The 15,733-nt window shown below is 40.9% G+C and overlaps 1 protein-coding gene across 1 annotated transcript in view; it reads left to right on the forward strand.

Annotated features, from left to right (window-relative positions):
- The window catches only part of MCTP2 (multiple C2 and transmembrane domain containing 2), a 173,000-nt gene that overhangs the window by 74,488 nt on the left and 82,779 nt on the right, over positions 1-15,733 (forward strand). The window contains exons 10-11 of the mRNA XM_006027694.3: positions 7,661-7,825; positions 9,197-9,327. Of these exons, the coding sequence (XP_006027756.2) occupies positions 7,661-7,825; positions 9,197-9,327 (296 nt within the window). The remainder of the gene's footprint in view (positions 1-7,660; positions 7,826-9,196; positions 9,328-15,733) is intronic.

Here is a 15,733-nt window from a genome sequence, read left to right on the forward strand (position 1 = left end):
CAGCCAGGATTCACTAAATGGAATATGACAGCAAGTGATGGCATAATTGAAGAGCTCAGCAGTTTAGTTTTAACTAAAGCTCTGGAAATTACTAGTGCCCTCACTCAATCAATGTGGTCTGATCTCTCTCTCTCTCTTTCTCATCCATGCACACACAGCTGTCTCCCAAATCCGGTTGGCTTTGGGTCTTAGGAAAGGGAGCCAGTTATTCAAACTCTGGCTATTCTGGACTGAAAAGACTAGAGTTCTGTCTTGGTTATTTTCTTTTCCCTTTTTTTTTTTTTTGTGGTTTTGTTTTGTTTTTGTTATACATTATCTCTCTGCATTTTAAACACAGTATTTTAAATAAAGGAGATAAAGCTGTAAGTCATGTTGGCAGGTCATTTGGTTCCCAAGGCTCTGGCTAATATCTTAACATCCCTTTAAATAAAATTAAGAGATGCCAAAGCACGATATTGGGTGAGTGGAAGCAAGATTGTTAAAGGGGGAGGGTGGGGGAAACCTTGCGACCCTTTGCTCTATTTTCTTACAGTCACTAGAGGGTAGGAGAGTCCCAGTTCTTCCAAGAGAAGACACAGTTCATGCTCTAGTGTGATCTCTTAAGAAAAGCTTCTGTGACCATCCAAGGTAGTAAAGAATTTCCCAGAATGCGGTACAAAAATCTGACAAAGCAGTATTTCCTATTTTATTGATTCTGCTACTGCACTAAAACACTAGTACTGTACATCAATAACCATCTTTAGTTAGGAAACTCTGGTCTGTGGAAGCAGTACTAGCAGTTTGTGGCAGACCGTAAAGGCTAGAAAGAAAAATTGTGAGCATGGGGAATATGGGTGTCTAGGGAAGGCATGAGAGGTTATGGAAGAATGGCCAGTGTGTGTGATAAGGTAGAAAAAAATGTTGCCGGACTAGATAAAGCTGCCAGAAAAGGGTTGGGGCTAGAGGAGAAGGAGATCTATCACGGATACACAAATTCAGCACTGCTTTGGCTATTGCATTTATTCTGGTTGGCTGTTGAAGGAGAAAAATGGCATATAGTTCCCATTTGTTCAGCTGCATACCTGATAAGTCTACATCCCACTGATTCAATTAGATCTGTCCCAGAAATCTACCTCTCTGTATTACTAGGCGAGTAAAAGTTTTCTTAACTGCCTCTCTCATTTGAACTAAACCCGCTTGGTTGTAACTTGCAGATTCGGTCATGCAAACAGTGGGAGAAGCAGTTAATTGTAAAGGAATGGAGAACCTGAGTTCATTTTTATTTTTCAGACTTTGATTTATCCACCCATATATATGAGAGTTGTGGTTTGTAATCAGATTTGATCTCCTCAGTTTTATCTCAGCCTAAATCTGCTATCTACACTGACAGTGTTGCAAATTAATCTTGAATTACTTTAGTCACCAGTCTGTCATGTAGGTATTCAATAATATCCCCGAGAGATCAATGTCTGTAATGATAGTACAAATAACTGCTTCATTCCCAAGTACAGAATGAAAAAGATGTTATATCTACTGTTGGTACCTTTTTTATAGATTAAAAAAAAAGTCTTCCCAAACCTTTTTTATAGATTTAAAAAAAAGTCTTCCCAACTCCCTGTTTTTGTTGTTTTAAGGGACTGTAACTTTTGTACAATACAAAATTATCCAAGCATTGACTATCAGTGCTTAACAGGTTTCTGGGTTTTTTTTAAATATTCAGAAGTTATTTCCAATACTGAATGTTACATGTAAAATCCTTCTAGTGCAGGAGATATTGAACCAGGTGATTTGGCTGTTTGTATGTTAGTCAGCATTTTATATTGCTTGAGGAAGAGAAGCATCTAGAGTACATTTTTGAGCTCATTGTGTCGAAAGAAATTGAGCAAGATGTGTACACCCCAATCAGAACCCCTTGCTTATGACGGGAGCCTGGAATTGCATTGCTGTTTCATATCGCAATCTTCCCAGAATGCACCTTGCTCCCTCGGCCATCAAATAGATATGACAATGCAGAGGGAAGAAGAATTCTTTTGTGTTTAGGAAGTATTACCTCAGACACACACACACACACACACACACACACACACACACACATATATATATACACACACACACATACATTTGACAAAGCAGTGTGGACGTGTGTGTATGTATATACAAGTATGCAAGGGAGGAAAAGGAGATGAATCGCTCCTCTCTCTCTCTCATTTTATAGGGGTCATCTGGGGCATAAGTGGAGTCTGCAGATTACATTTTTGGAGCTCCGTGGCTGAAGCTTAGTAGCCTTGTTTCTCCCGTGTGGCAAGAACCTTGCACTGACGATGCCCTACATGTTATTTCCAGCCTTTGTACAGCGGAATAACCTTTAAGAGTTGAACATTTAGGAAGCAAACACATGAGTTTGCTTAGGATGGATTGACCTGCTGCAGTTTATTCCTGAAACAAAAGTGATTCGATTGTCACTGCAATATCCAAAGCTGATTGACTAAATTGTTTGAAAGGGTGACCTGGCCAAAGTACTCCTAGTCCTCTCATTGCCAGGGGAAATCCCTCAGCCTCCTTTTCATTTGTGGCATTTTTTTTGCCTGCCTCATTGTATTTGGCTCTTCCTAGTAATACCCTTTGGGCAGCGGGGCTGCTGTGATCTTTGAACATTGCACAGAACCATGGACCTTGGTTGCCACAGGGTCATGCACCATCACAGCGATCTCTTGTCAGTGCCGTTGCCATTCTCACTGTCCTCTCCTTTCCCAGCGGGAATGTGCCTCTGCAGAACGTTCCCTACCTGATGCCTAGGGCTAAGTACAGATGGTCAGAAAGCCCAAGGCTGAATCAATTCAGTCTTTGCAGATTAGTCTAAACTGCAGAGATTAAACTGAGAAACAACTGGACACACGTTTACTTTTGATTTAGGAAATGCAGCCACATGCCTGCAGTGACTCAGGCCAGGAGCCAGGTGGGGCTAGAGCACAGCTCTCTGGCACATAGACAGCATGGGCTGTGTGTTCACTTCCTTTTCCTGCTGCCCCCAAAGTCTCTGGGATTTGCAGTCCAGAATCACAGCAGCAGGACTCTGAAGGGTTGCTTATCACTTTCTCTTCTTGCTTCTGGGTGCCTCTTGGATTTGTAGTCCACAGTTGCAGTCAGCAGTAAGTTTAGCAGCAGGGCAGCTCTGTGCTTGGGGGAAGTGGGGTTTAACCCCCCTCCCTGGCCCCAAATACCCAGCTGGGGTTTGTGAGGGGAGTAGGCAGTCCCTGCCTACCTCCTCCTCCTGCCAGCCCTTCTGTGCTGGAACAGACAGAACAGCACAGCCCAGGGCTGGAAAGCATTTTGGGAAGCTGGAGGACTGATTTAACTTGAACCAGGAAGGAGCCTGGGACAAACATTTCATAAACTGGTTTGACCCAAATTAGTTAAGTCTGATACTGTGTTCAACCAGGTTTAACCAGTGTCAGCCATTTGGAAACTAGTTTATGTGCACTGATCTTCTGTTATGGGTTTAAACCAGTTTCTGCTGACTTAAAGTAGTTTGTGTAACTTATGTCCCTAGCCTAGAGGTCCAGATTTTATCTTTTTTGTCCCAAATTACAGTGGTTTTAGTCACTACCTTTCTACAGAAAAGTGAACAGCTGTTCTCTTTGGCTATCTCATCCTTTTAACTGAAAGGTGTAAACGATGGGTTCATCATATAGTCTTCTGCCTCTTTGCATTGTTTGTCAGGGTACAACAATTTCTTTCATTCTTTAAAACATTTAAAAATCACCCCCTCCCCAGACCTTCACAAATGAAAGTTTCAAATTGTGTGAAAGCTAAGTAATGGTTTAAATGAGCTGTTTTAGTAAATTATGTGAATATATGTAGAGGGAGAATATATAGAAATAATGAATTTGCTTTTACCTATGATGAGCTCAGGCACTTCCTCGTGTCTGAAAAGTTCTGCATTTGTAATAGAAAGTATAGTAGGACCCACTACATTGAATGTACTTTGAACAAAACTACTCCCAAATTCCTAGACTTACACAGGGTGTCTGAGAAATAGGGATTTCTCTATTATATGCATATGAGGTTCCTCATAAGCTTGTTAGGGAACTGACTAGCTCTTCTGTTACTTTTGTACACCCCTGGGAACAATAGGGTCCTAAACAATGGCCCATAGATGCTACTTGCTCTGGTGTCTCATGCATCATTCTCTGGGGGCCCCGAAGCCCTCAACAGATGGGTGGACCAAGCTTTTATAGTTGTTGTTGCAAAATAATGCATTTTGGATGCTTGGTCCTTTTTTTTTTTTTCCAACTCTATCTGACCTACATGTCTAAGTTCTTTCTTTTTTTTAAGTTGCTGCTATTGTTAACTTTTAACCATTAAAACCAAAGCAAGTCCTTAACATAAAGATGACCTTGATAACCTCTTGTATTTTCAACTGTTAAGTGAGTAGTAAAGAAGATATAAACTGTCCCCCCAAAAAGGATTACAAACAATGGTCCCTGAATTTGCCACCAAATCCATTTGTGAGGGCTTGCGAACCCGTACAAGGCCTGGTTGATGCCAGGGAGGTTCCATATAGGCTCAGGAGGATGCTCATGAAAATATGACTGCTTGATTTGGGGCAGGATGAGAGAGGAAAGAAGTTGGGAATAACAAAATGGGAAGGAGAGTGGCCATGCTTGTGAGGTAAGTAAGGCGTAATCGACTCTTCTGCACAAGCATGGTACCAGCTTTCCGCAAGTCCCTGGAGGATATCTGTTGCTTTCTGGGTTCTCAGGCCACAGCCAGCATGAGAGCTAGATGATTGCAGAGAAACTAAGACAAGAGTGTGAAGAAACCAGTGCTTAGTCTAAGAACTCAACTCAGCAGGCTCCAGGGCTCAACCACAGATGCTCATCTCTAGTACAGGAGTCAGGTAGGGTATGAAGGCACTTGAGCAGTCTGCATCTAGGCATCTATCCTGGATTCAGGCAGGGGGAGAGCTGGGCCGGAGCCAGATGTGGATGAACTTCCATGTTGCAGGTCCTATATCCTGGCCATACTTAGCACATGGACAGTGAGACTGGAGACTCGGGCAAGTGGCTGAAAAAGGCACATAGACAGATGCAGGAAAGAAAAAGTGTAAAGAACTGCCCTTCCCACCAACCAATCTCTTCCTCTTTAATAGTCTGTTTGCAGAGGGCTGCAACCAGGGTTTGCAACTCAGGCTCAGCCCTCTTCAATTCTGGCCTGAGGGAGGTTGGGTAGGCGGCATCATCCATTAACTGAAGAAGGGCCAAATGCACTTAGAGGTTTTGACCCTTCCCCACAATTACCGGGGCTTTTTCTGAGCAAGGCGGGTGAAGCTTATGAGTGGAGGAGAGGGGGTAAAAGTGAGTTCAGCTCTGACATGGTTTTTGACCTTGGTCAACTCACTGGATTTCCCTTTGCCTTGTTCTGCTCATTGGTAGGAGAGATAATACTTCCCTTACCTCTCAGGCATGGCTGCAGGGGTTAATTAATTCAATGCAAATAACTTTGAATTGCTTAGGGAGGAGAAACACCAGAGAAAAGTTTTTAAAATACATTTTGTAATGAGAAATAAACAGCTACTGCTTCTTACTTATGGGACAAATGGCCTAAGGGCAGACAGCTTCTGCTGCTGACTTAGCTGGACCAGGTGAGAACAGGACTCCTCAGGACTATTGCGGATATGAAGAGGGAGAGAGCAGAGCTGGAGAAGTGCAGGAACTTTGAGGCAGACTGTTCCCATGAAACAATAACGGAGAAACAACGATAAAACAGAAAACCAATGGAGAACAAAAGGGATCTGAATGAAAAGGCTCACCCCATTTGATTTTTATAATGAAGCAATGATAACTGTTGATTTTTTTTTTCTTCACCCTGGAAGCTCTGCAATTAAATAGATATTCAAGATTAAAGCAAATTGTAATGTGGTTAATAAAACTTGTCTGGTGGTTTGGTTTGTTTTGTTTTTTTTTTAACGAACCAACGCTTCAAATACCTCCTTCCTCCTCCAAGGAAGGAGGAGGGGGGAATCTTTGGACCTAAAGCAGCAAGTACATCACATCAAACATGACTGTGTTAAATACTAAAATGTTCAAAGTACAACTGAGATAGATAAAGGCTTTGATGGGAAGTGGATATTTCCCAGGGACATTACAAGCAATAATCCAGATGTTATGGTGTAATGCAACGAGTGTCCATGGATAGATCGGGAGCTCAAGCCAAGCAGCGCCTGCTGTAGGCCTTACCCCTCCACTCCCATGCTGTTCTGCCATATGGAAGCAATCTCTAGGCCCCTTTAATAGCCAGCTTTGGATTCCATTTTCACAGGGCTCATAGAGCTAAGTGGAGCTGTTTTATGGACAAGTTAGATAGAAGCCTTTCCAAGATAAACATCCAATTCGAAATTAGGACATACCAAGCTGCAAAATTATTTTAGGGCATATTTCATAGAAGCATTGCCATTTTTCTTAGGCAGTTGCCAGACGTAGGATGCCCTTTGATCCCTTGTGGACATTACTCCCTTTTTTATAAAAAGGATTTTGAAATAGTTGCAGTGTTTAGGGAGGAATATATCTGCCGGGACTTTGAAGTATGTCCATGGGAACAGTCATGCTTTAGCTTTTTGGCCTACAAGACGAACTTAAAAAAAAATGTGCTGCAGCTGGATTTATGAATCAAAATCTCATTTTCTTTTTTAAAGGTAGGAATTTTCATCCCATGTGCCAGGAAAGCCAAACAGGGTGTTTAAATAGAAGTATATTAATATGCATGTGGGATTCAAAACTTTGGGTATTTTAACCAATAAAGAGCTAGTTAAAATTTGTGAGTATACCTCGCATGATTTAAGGATTTTGTTACCGGGTAATTTAGCTCTCAAAAGTAACAGCCAGGTCCGGAGTGCTCTTACAATTTTTTTATTGACCGTGTCTTACTTGTAGTTAAAGTGAACACATCCCATTTTCATGTGACTCATGAAATCATCTCCTCCCTCTTGAACCCACCTGTAGTTGACGTGACTGAAGCACAGAAAGGCAGCGGCGAGTTAGAAGTTGTTGCACAAGAATAAAATATTGCAAGATTTTTACAGTGAAAAATGTAGCCTTGAGTGTTAATGTTTCCAGCTCTTTCCACTATCCCCCTCGCCCCCTTCACACACAAAAAAATAAAATAAAGGCTCATTTAGTCATCTCCATGTCCAATAAAATATTACCAGTTACTAAACTGTTAGCACAGCTAGGGCTATATTCTACAAGCTACTGTTGAATGAAACTGTAAAGTTAATAAATGTGTTGAAATAGCCTATAGCCACCAGATAAAAGATCCAATCATGTCATTATTTGTCAGTGGGCATCAGTCTTTATGATTCACAAGCTCAGGTTCCAGTAACATAAACACTAAAAGCTAGCAAGCAAAGAGCTATGGGAGCATAATGGGAGATGGTCAAGTGGTTTGAGCACCAGCCTGGGACTCAGTAGACCTATGTTTAATTCCCTGACTTGCCACATGCTTCTGCTGTGACCTTGGGCAACTCATTTTATGTCTCTGTCTCCCATTCATAAACAGAGGACAATTGTGCTTCCCTGCCTCCAGAGGTGAAGTGAGGAGTCTTATGTTGCGCTGTGAAGCTATATAAGCATCTAAGAATATGGGTGTTGGAGCATTTATAGTCTGACGATTTGTTTTCCAGCCGAATTTCATGCGAAATGTGCGTCTGTCCGATTCCTTGCGAAAGAACCAGCTGTGGAATGGACTTGTCACGATCACGTTATTGGAAGGGAAGCACATCCCCGGAGGGAGCATGACACAGATTTTTGTCTTGTTAAGACTAGGAGATCAGAAGTATAAGAGTAAAGTAAGTATTAATGGATTCTCACAAGGGATGTAAAGTGAATAGGAAGTCCTATTTCTGTGTTTAAACAGTAGGAAAGAGTTATTCCTGATTCTCCCCAGCAGTTTCTGGGATCAGGGCTGGGTTCAAGGACCTGAGAAATTGTCTCTTTTATTAATATTTGCATTTCAATGCAGAAATAGAAAGTAGAAAATACATGTACGTGCGCGCACACACAAATAATAAGAGAAATGGGAATCATGCATCACACATGTTTTTGTCCTCTGCCAACACAGAAGTCAGTTTTGTAGTGTTAAGAATACTGTAAAGGCAGAAGTTAAACATTTGAATGGGCAGCTCTTTTCTTTTTTAATCACTCGCGTTTCTAAAAAAACCAAACAAACAAAAAAAAAAAGAATACCTGTGTTTAATATGAAAATGAATGCTTGAAATGCTCAGGCTTGCTGCTTCAAGCTAGTGTTTTCTTCTGTTCTGCACAGGCCTGAGAGAGAGTCCATGTCTACTTGCCCTTATGCAGTTTTATTGCAGTCCATAACTTATACCCATGTTCCAGGGGATGTGCATTTCTAATGCTAAAGAGGAGGGTTTAAAAAACATGATGATGGAGAAATAGGCACTACAAAATATCTCCATTTTAAGGCCTGTTAATTCAAGGAAAAAATAAAAAATAAAATAGGGAGAGTGAGTACACCAAAAAATGGTCCTCTCCCTCTTGTTGTTCAGAAATGTATGAATAATTCTGGTGGGGGGGAAACCTTCTGGATCATAATATGTTGCCATTTCATTTAGGAAAGAAGTTCTAGAAAGTGATTAGTTAGTTTTGTAATTAATTTTCATCGCCATTTTTTCTATCTGCCTTCAGTGATGCCATAATAAGTACAGCAATTTAATAATAGCAACATAAGTGCATTGAAAAATGCATTATGTTTGGTAGGGTTATATAACTTATATGGTACAATCACACAACCCACAGAAGCAGAAGAGATGGAGGGAAGTGGGGGGAGGCCTCAGCAGTGATCCAAAACCTGTCTCTTGAAGAGGCTGATGCTAATGCTGAAAAAATACTGATTATGCAGTGTGGTATATGCATCACAGCGACTTGAGGTCCTGATCCTGCATCTATATGCACATGAATAATCTCATTCAAGTCAATGGGGTGTTTTACGTGGCTAAAGGTGTTTAGATGTAAATATTTGCAGGGCCTAAGTGGTGCTTCCTTTCTCTATGAACATGTAAAGAGATGGGGGTCTGCATGGAATGGCCCTGTGGGTACTTAATGCCCAAACATCTGGCCTCAGTTTTGGTATGTGCTTTTTTTTTGTGGAAACAAGTAGATTTTAAGAAAAGTAAATATTATAACTGCATGTTTTCTAGACACTGTGTAAGAGTGCAAATCCTCAGTGGAGGGAGCAGTTTGATTTTCACTACTTCTCTGACAGGAAGGATATATTGGACATTGAGATCTGGGGAGAGGACAACAGAAAGCATGAGGAGCTTTTGGGAATGTAAGTCTCTAAAGTGTGTATGACAAAGATTTTGTTTTAAAATTAAACCTGATCTAATTTTGATTTGCACTGTCCTGTCTAGAGCAGCCCTGAACATTGTGTTGTGCTGTTAGGATAGAGCCCAGCTGCCTTTTTGAGGGGTATAATGGAAATATCTATTTATGCTTTGTTCTCCCAACCAGGAAAGCGAGTTGAATAGACCTGGAGGCTCACGCTACTAAGCAATGTCATACTGTCTAACACATTATTTTTAGACCTGTTTGATCTTCCAGTCCACTTTCTGGCCAGTTGATATATATTTTCCTATCGAATATCCCGAGAGTCTTTTTCTGATTTGGCAATGAATTTCACAGGATTTGCTAACATGATTTTAAAGGGTTAATGTCTGCATTCTTTTTTTAATGAGGCAGGTGGGTAGATTATATTTTCTCTCTGTCCTTCTCTTCGTCTGCCATCAAGTCCCATTTTGCTTGTGCTATAATGGACATCTCTCAGTCCTTGTTCTGGTAATTTTGCACTACATACATTTCCTTTTTCCCCTTTTGTTTCATCTTGCTGCATTACTACTTAGCCCATGATTCTGAAATGGGGCATTTGGACCTGTGGAACGACATGGAGCCCCCATGTAAAGCCAGGGGATCCTCGCAGCAGCACCGTGTCTGCATTTATTTGTGTTGGCATCTTGCACGCTGATTAAAAATCGGTAACCAGTAGGAACGTCCTCTGACTTTCTGCTCTCAAATTGTTTGAAGCTGTTCACCAAAAAAGGACAATGCCCTTCTGGCTTTAGAAATGTTTGCGGCTTCCCAAAGCAGGAAATGTTTTCTGGCTGAATGCTGTTGCTCATCATGTGGAGGAACATTTGGGGATGAATCTGTCCCTTTCTTTTTCACAACCACTTTCATTACGCCTGATATTTTCTCTTTGTACTTAAGGAACACACCAGCATTTGTGGCATGTCCCTTCTCAGTCCCTTTGATACCAAAGACATTTCTGCCCGGTTTCTTTCCCTTTTACTCTTAAAAGAAAACCAAGCCATTTTCGACAGGTAGAATTCCCTGTGCACCGAGAAATTGTCAGTGAAATGCTGTTTTGCAGAATGATGACATTATAAAAGATCTCAGCATTGGAAGCATTGTGTGTTCTGAAGTTATTTTCAGGTTATTTTTATATTTCCAGAACAAAGGTGGGTGTGTTTGTATGTTGTCTGGTGTAGGGGAAGTCTTTCCACAGCAACATGATGTAGAGAAAGTATATGATTAGACTTTGTTCATTAAAAAAAAAAAAAAAAAGTCGGAGGAGGGTTTGCAAGAATACATGAGCCCTGAGTGCTTGGAGAATGCAAGCCTTGTTGCAAAAAATAATTTGTTGTGAGCAGCTCAAATGCAATTCTAATCTAAAAAAAAAAAGCTGCAAAAAACCCAACGAAAAAACAAACGCGTGACGAGATGCCATGTTTGTTCTCAAACAGTCCTATGCCAAGCTGCAGCTTTTCCATCTTTCATGTCATTTGTAATAAAGAAGAGTCCATAGATACAGCTCTGCTATGGATTAAACCTCTGTACACCGATTGCAAAGCTTCCCTTGTCTTTCAGTTCTGTCTTCATGCATACTCACAACTTCCCTCAAGTTCCACAGTTGCAACCAAGGGCAAAAGCTGGGTTTGCAATTGGATCCCCGTTAATTTTGTTCTTCATGTGTGTTAGCCAGAATGAAAGCTCTCTCTGCTGCTTCTGTGCTTGTAAGAGCTTAAAAAAAAATTAAGTGTGACTTATTTCTGAAGCAGGCAGTCTTGACTGGGCACGGTGTAAATTTTTTACTGTATAGATGTCATGGTGAAAACTTCCATTGAGCCAGGATTTCAACTATATAGCAGCTGACTTTGATAAGAAAGTGTCATATTTATGTGGACATCACTGGGTTTGAAGGCAAAATATTTCTCTTAAGGACAGAGGCTATAGCTCCAATGGAAATGGTTTAGCATTATAGCAAGCTTTATAATGGCCCTCACTACTAAGGGCCTGGGAATATTAAAGCATTAGGTCCGCTGCTGTGACTGTCAGCAAGCAAGCAGTGCTATTTCATGCCAGCCATCCTGTGTCAAGAAATAAACGCTTAGGGCACTTTTACCGGTATAAGTGTTCAGAAACTGGTCTCTACCTATAACAGAACAGAAGTTCATCACATGTAGACTGGGTTAAAAATGGCAGAGCCCAGTCTAAGATTTGCACCCCTTACTAAAGGGCAAATGTATTCTGTTCGCTGCCGATCTAAACTTCACCGCTTCCAGAAAACCGCATAACTAGATAGATTCCACCTGGGGCTTTTTTGAACGTCTCTGCCTACTCTTGTAATCTCCCTCTGTCTCTCTCTTTGCTCTATGTAGCAAAGTGGTATTCATCTTAACAGGTGAGCAAAGTACTAATCGAATTATTACATCTTGCCTGTTTATATTCCATTTTATATTTGCAGAGGCTTCCAGTTTTCTCCTCTCTTTGTGCGGAAGTGTGCATTTCAGCTGCCACAATACAACACAGAGGGGAAATGATCCCTCTAGTCTGCATAGAACTGTTAATAACATTTCTTGAGTGCTTCTGCATCCTTTGGGAGAAAAGGCATGCTCTAAGCAGGAGATGATTTTAGTGCGTCTGAATAAACAAAGGTGCTAATAGTTTGCAGAATCCGTCCAGGCTGAGTTAAATTGTTTACCCAAGTACTAAGAGGATGATCCTGCTCGGAGGGATATATTTTAAGGGCACTGCTGTAAAATGCTGATTGGACCTAAATTGACTTCCAGAAGTAAGTTTTGTGGAAATTGCTAAACTTAAGAAAATTATAAGCCATTAAGTTAAACCAGTGAATGTGATGTCGTTATGGTGATTGCCTTTGGGAAATACCATTAGTGCCTCTGAACTAGGTTTGATTAAAAATCAATGGCTCTCCCCCCGCCCTGAACTATGAAGAAGCCAGATATGTGTTGGGTTTATATTTTTTTTCTTTTTCAAGCATATACCTATTTAAATGAAATCTGAATCTAACACAGAATATATTAAGACCCAAAGTTATTACTAGCTCTTAAAATAATGAAGTAAACATGAACATGGTGAATCCAGGAGACTTTATTAAAAATGTTGTGTTATGGGTTATGTGCTTTTTTTCCTGCCTGCCCTATAAAGAAAGGATCAAGTAAAAGATGTCCAATGTTTGAATCTTTATACATATAGCACATCAGTCATACTGTATTAAGGGCTTGGACCTGGGGTATACCCTGGGGTATACCCTGCTCTGGTGCTTCTGGATGCTAGAGTCTGGCAAAAGTGATCATGGACATGGGCACGTGGCTTCAGACTTGAGGAAACATTGTGACACTAGGAGCATCTGTTGAGGACATCTGTGTGGTCTCATAAGCATATTTTAATTAGACTACAATTTTCCTACACTGTGAGCAAACAGGTATCTAATAGATTGGGGTCTGCAAAATTCAAGGTGGCTGCCCGCTGATTTTGCAGGCAGACGTGAGATCTAACAGCCATTTCGCAGGCAGAGCATGGCAGCCCATGCCTCTGATTGGCCAACAGGCTCCAGTGGCCCTGCCCCTTGCCACAGATTGGTGGAGAGGAGCAGGGCCACGTGATAGGCTGCCCTCGCAGCCAGTCAGCGGTGAGGGGTGAGGGTGACAGCTATCTTGCCAGCAGCCCTTCAAGTGGACAACCCTCCTTCCCCCTCTCCCACCCTGGTGGGCTGCAACAGCAGTACATTTTGGGGTTTTTTCCCCATGGATTTCACGGGCAATACCAGATTTTGCAAAATCCACAAAATCTCCATTTCAGTATGTCCCTCCTAATAAATAACACTCACCATTGTTGAAAATACTAAAAATGTAAAATTAATAAGAATCTGAACATATGATTTACTTAAATAAACACACATCATTAAAGGGTGTCCTTCTACAGAGCAAAAAAACCCCAAATCTAAGTGCAAAGGTCCTATTTCTCTATCTATAGTACATGCAATGTAGATATGTTTAAATGATTCCATCGACCAATGACAATGCGCTTCCCTTCAGAAAATAACAGAAGAATGAATGGAAAAGCTGATAAAAATAGATTTTGTTTAAATCAGGGGTTTGTACTTGGTGATTTTAAATTGCAGATTTAAATCTCCTTAATTTAAAATCTAATCCTCTTGCTCTACACCACAAAATAAACCAATTTGGGAGTCATGCAGTAAGCCTGCCAGAGCTGGACCCAAACCCTGGATTTAAACTCCACCAAACTCTCAGAAAGAATTAGGCATTAAAAACTTATCTTTATAATTGGCCAAACCAACCCTCTACATCTGAACAGCCCTGGCCTTTGTGGAGTTTGAAATCCCTACCCTAATATTAACTCCCAGCCTCATCTTTTAATTATATTTTCTTTCACTCATGAGATTTACTGATTATAATTTAGCCAACTGCTAACCGGCCTGCAGTATAAAATATTAATATAAGCTATGATGACGAGTAAGAGGTTAAGACCAACTGCTTTGAGTAAAAATCTTATCTCTGCCTGCCTGAAATATAGAGGGAAATAATAGGCACTAAACTCAAGTGATAAAACTCTGAAAAATTAATGGAAACAAAAATGGGGCAAAGAGTTGTATGGTGCATAGGCATGTGGATTGCAAATGAGCCACTATATTCTTAAATACCTGCTAAAGATCCATTGTAGCCATAAGACCTTCATGATGGGCTTGCAAATGGGGAAAAGCATCTAGTTGTTGGAGAGAAATAGGACGCAACATTCATGTATGTGATTTGGGAGGCGGGGTGCATTTAATTTTTTTTGTGTGGACGTTGCCACCTTGGCCAACGTGCACTGTATTATTCAAATGACCACCTCCAGAGCTAAACACCTAAATGTCTCCCATCCTCTGTGGGTCACATGCAGAAGCAGATGTGTAACTTGTACTGATGGGTGGCTTACATCTATAATACACAGAGGCATACGGATAAACAGTGAGACTTGAAAGTAGAGCCCAAGTACTAAACTATGAACGTGGGATAGAGGAGGCCTGTAAGAAGTATTCACAGTATGTAATAATCTTCTCTTAGGGGCTTATCATAAAGGAAGCATTTGGTTCCTAATGGTGTAAGGAATTTGTAGTTTTACTCCTCTGCTCTCAGTTTTTGCTGATTGTGAGAGGCCAGCTGCATTTATTTGTATTACTTGATACGATCTGATTGCCCTTTCTGTCTTATGTTTTCATACTGCTACCCATCTTAGCACCCTTCCTGTAAAATCAGTAGCAAAGTCCAGCTCACAGATCTAAATCTGAGAGAGAAGAAAAGGAATGGCTTCCAGAGTGTCAGGGAAGTGATGTGAAAGCAATTAGGCTCCTAGTAACAGTAGCTGATTGCTTGCATAGAAACTACAGAATTTATACATTTAAGCTCAATATGTGATTAATTTCTCAAGATGCATTCTTTGCAGTCTGATCAATTAAATTAAATGTCTCAAATGAATCCGATTAAGGGTGCAATTGTTATTCCCCGTAGTTTTTGCCTTGCGCAAGCACAGATGTGAATTCTGTTTGCGGTTGCTAAGGAAAAGGCCATGCCAGCACCTTGAATGAACCCAGATGTTTTGGGGAAGTTACTTGCAGGGGAAATCAAAAGTGATTTGAGGAAGCAATGTTTCCATTCCTTCCCCTGCTGGTTTCTTCGCTACACGTGTCCCCCGCAAACTTGCACTCGGCTTTCTCTTCGGTTTTTCACTGAAAATATTTTGAATGAGCAAAGCCAAAAACAAACTAGAGTCAAATAGAAGTCTTCACATTGGTGACTCAGAGTTTTGTGGGTTTTTTTTTTTAAAGCCATGTTCTCAAAGGCGGAACACAGTTTCTTCACCTGTCTTTGCCCTTTTGCTCGTTTTCCCCCCTGCACATGTGTAGGTACTTAGCCATTACTAAAAAGGATTGGAACAAATCAATATGAGATGTATTTATTTAGTTAGTTTCCAACAGTTTACTTTGTGTTTCATGACTAGAGCAATCGAGTGGGACTGAGGACCCTATGCTCTGGTCCCAGCTTGGCAGGTTGCTCCCACTAGCTGTGCCTCAGCTTCTCCATCAATAAAATGGGGTTATGATGCCACAACCCCTTGAGATGTATAAAAGGAAAGCGGCATTGTAATTATTATCTAGCTCAAATATTATATTTAGCAACATACCCTCTGTAAAGCTACCAGTCTTGAATCTGATCTGAAGCAGAACCTTAACCGCAGGTAGGAGAAGAGTTAGGTTGGTGGACCGTGAAAAGCGATCAGAAAATACAGTAGTGGTGATTTTGACCTCCTGGGTTATAATGTTAAGAAATTGAGAAGGGCCTTGATTTTTCATCCCGTACACCCCTTTTTCTTTCCCT

This window comes from Alligator sinensis, unplaced genomic scaffold, assembly GCF_000455745.1.
Source record: "Alligator sinensis unplaced genomic scaffold, ASM45574v1 scaffold857_2, whole genome shotgun sequence".
NCBI lineage: Eukaryota > Metazoa > Chordata > Crocodylia > Alligatoridae > Alligator > Alligator sinensis.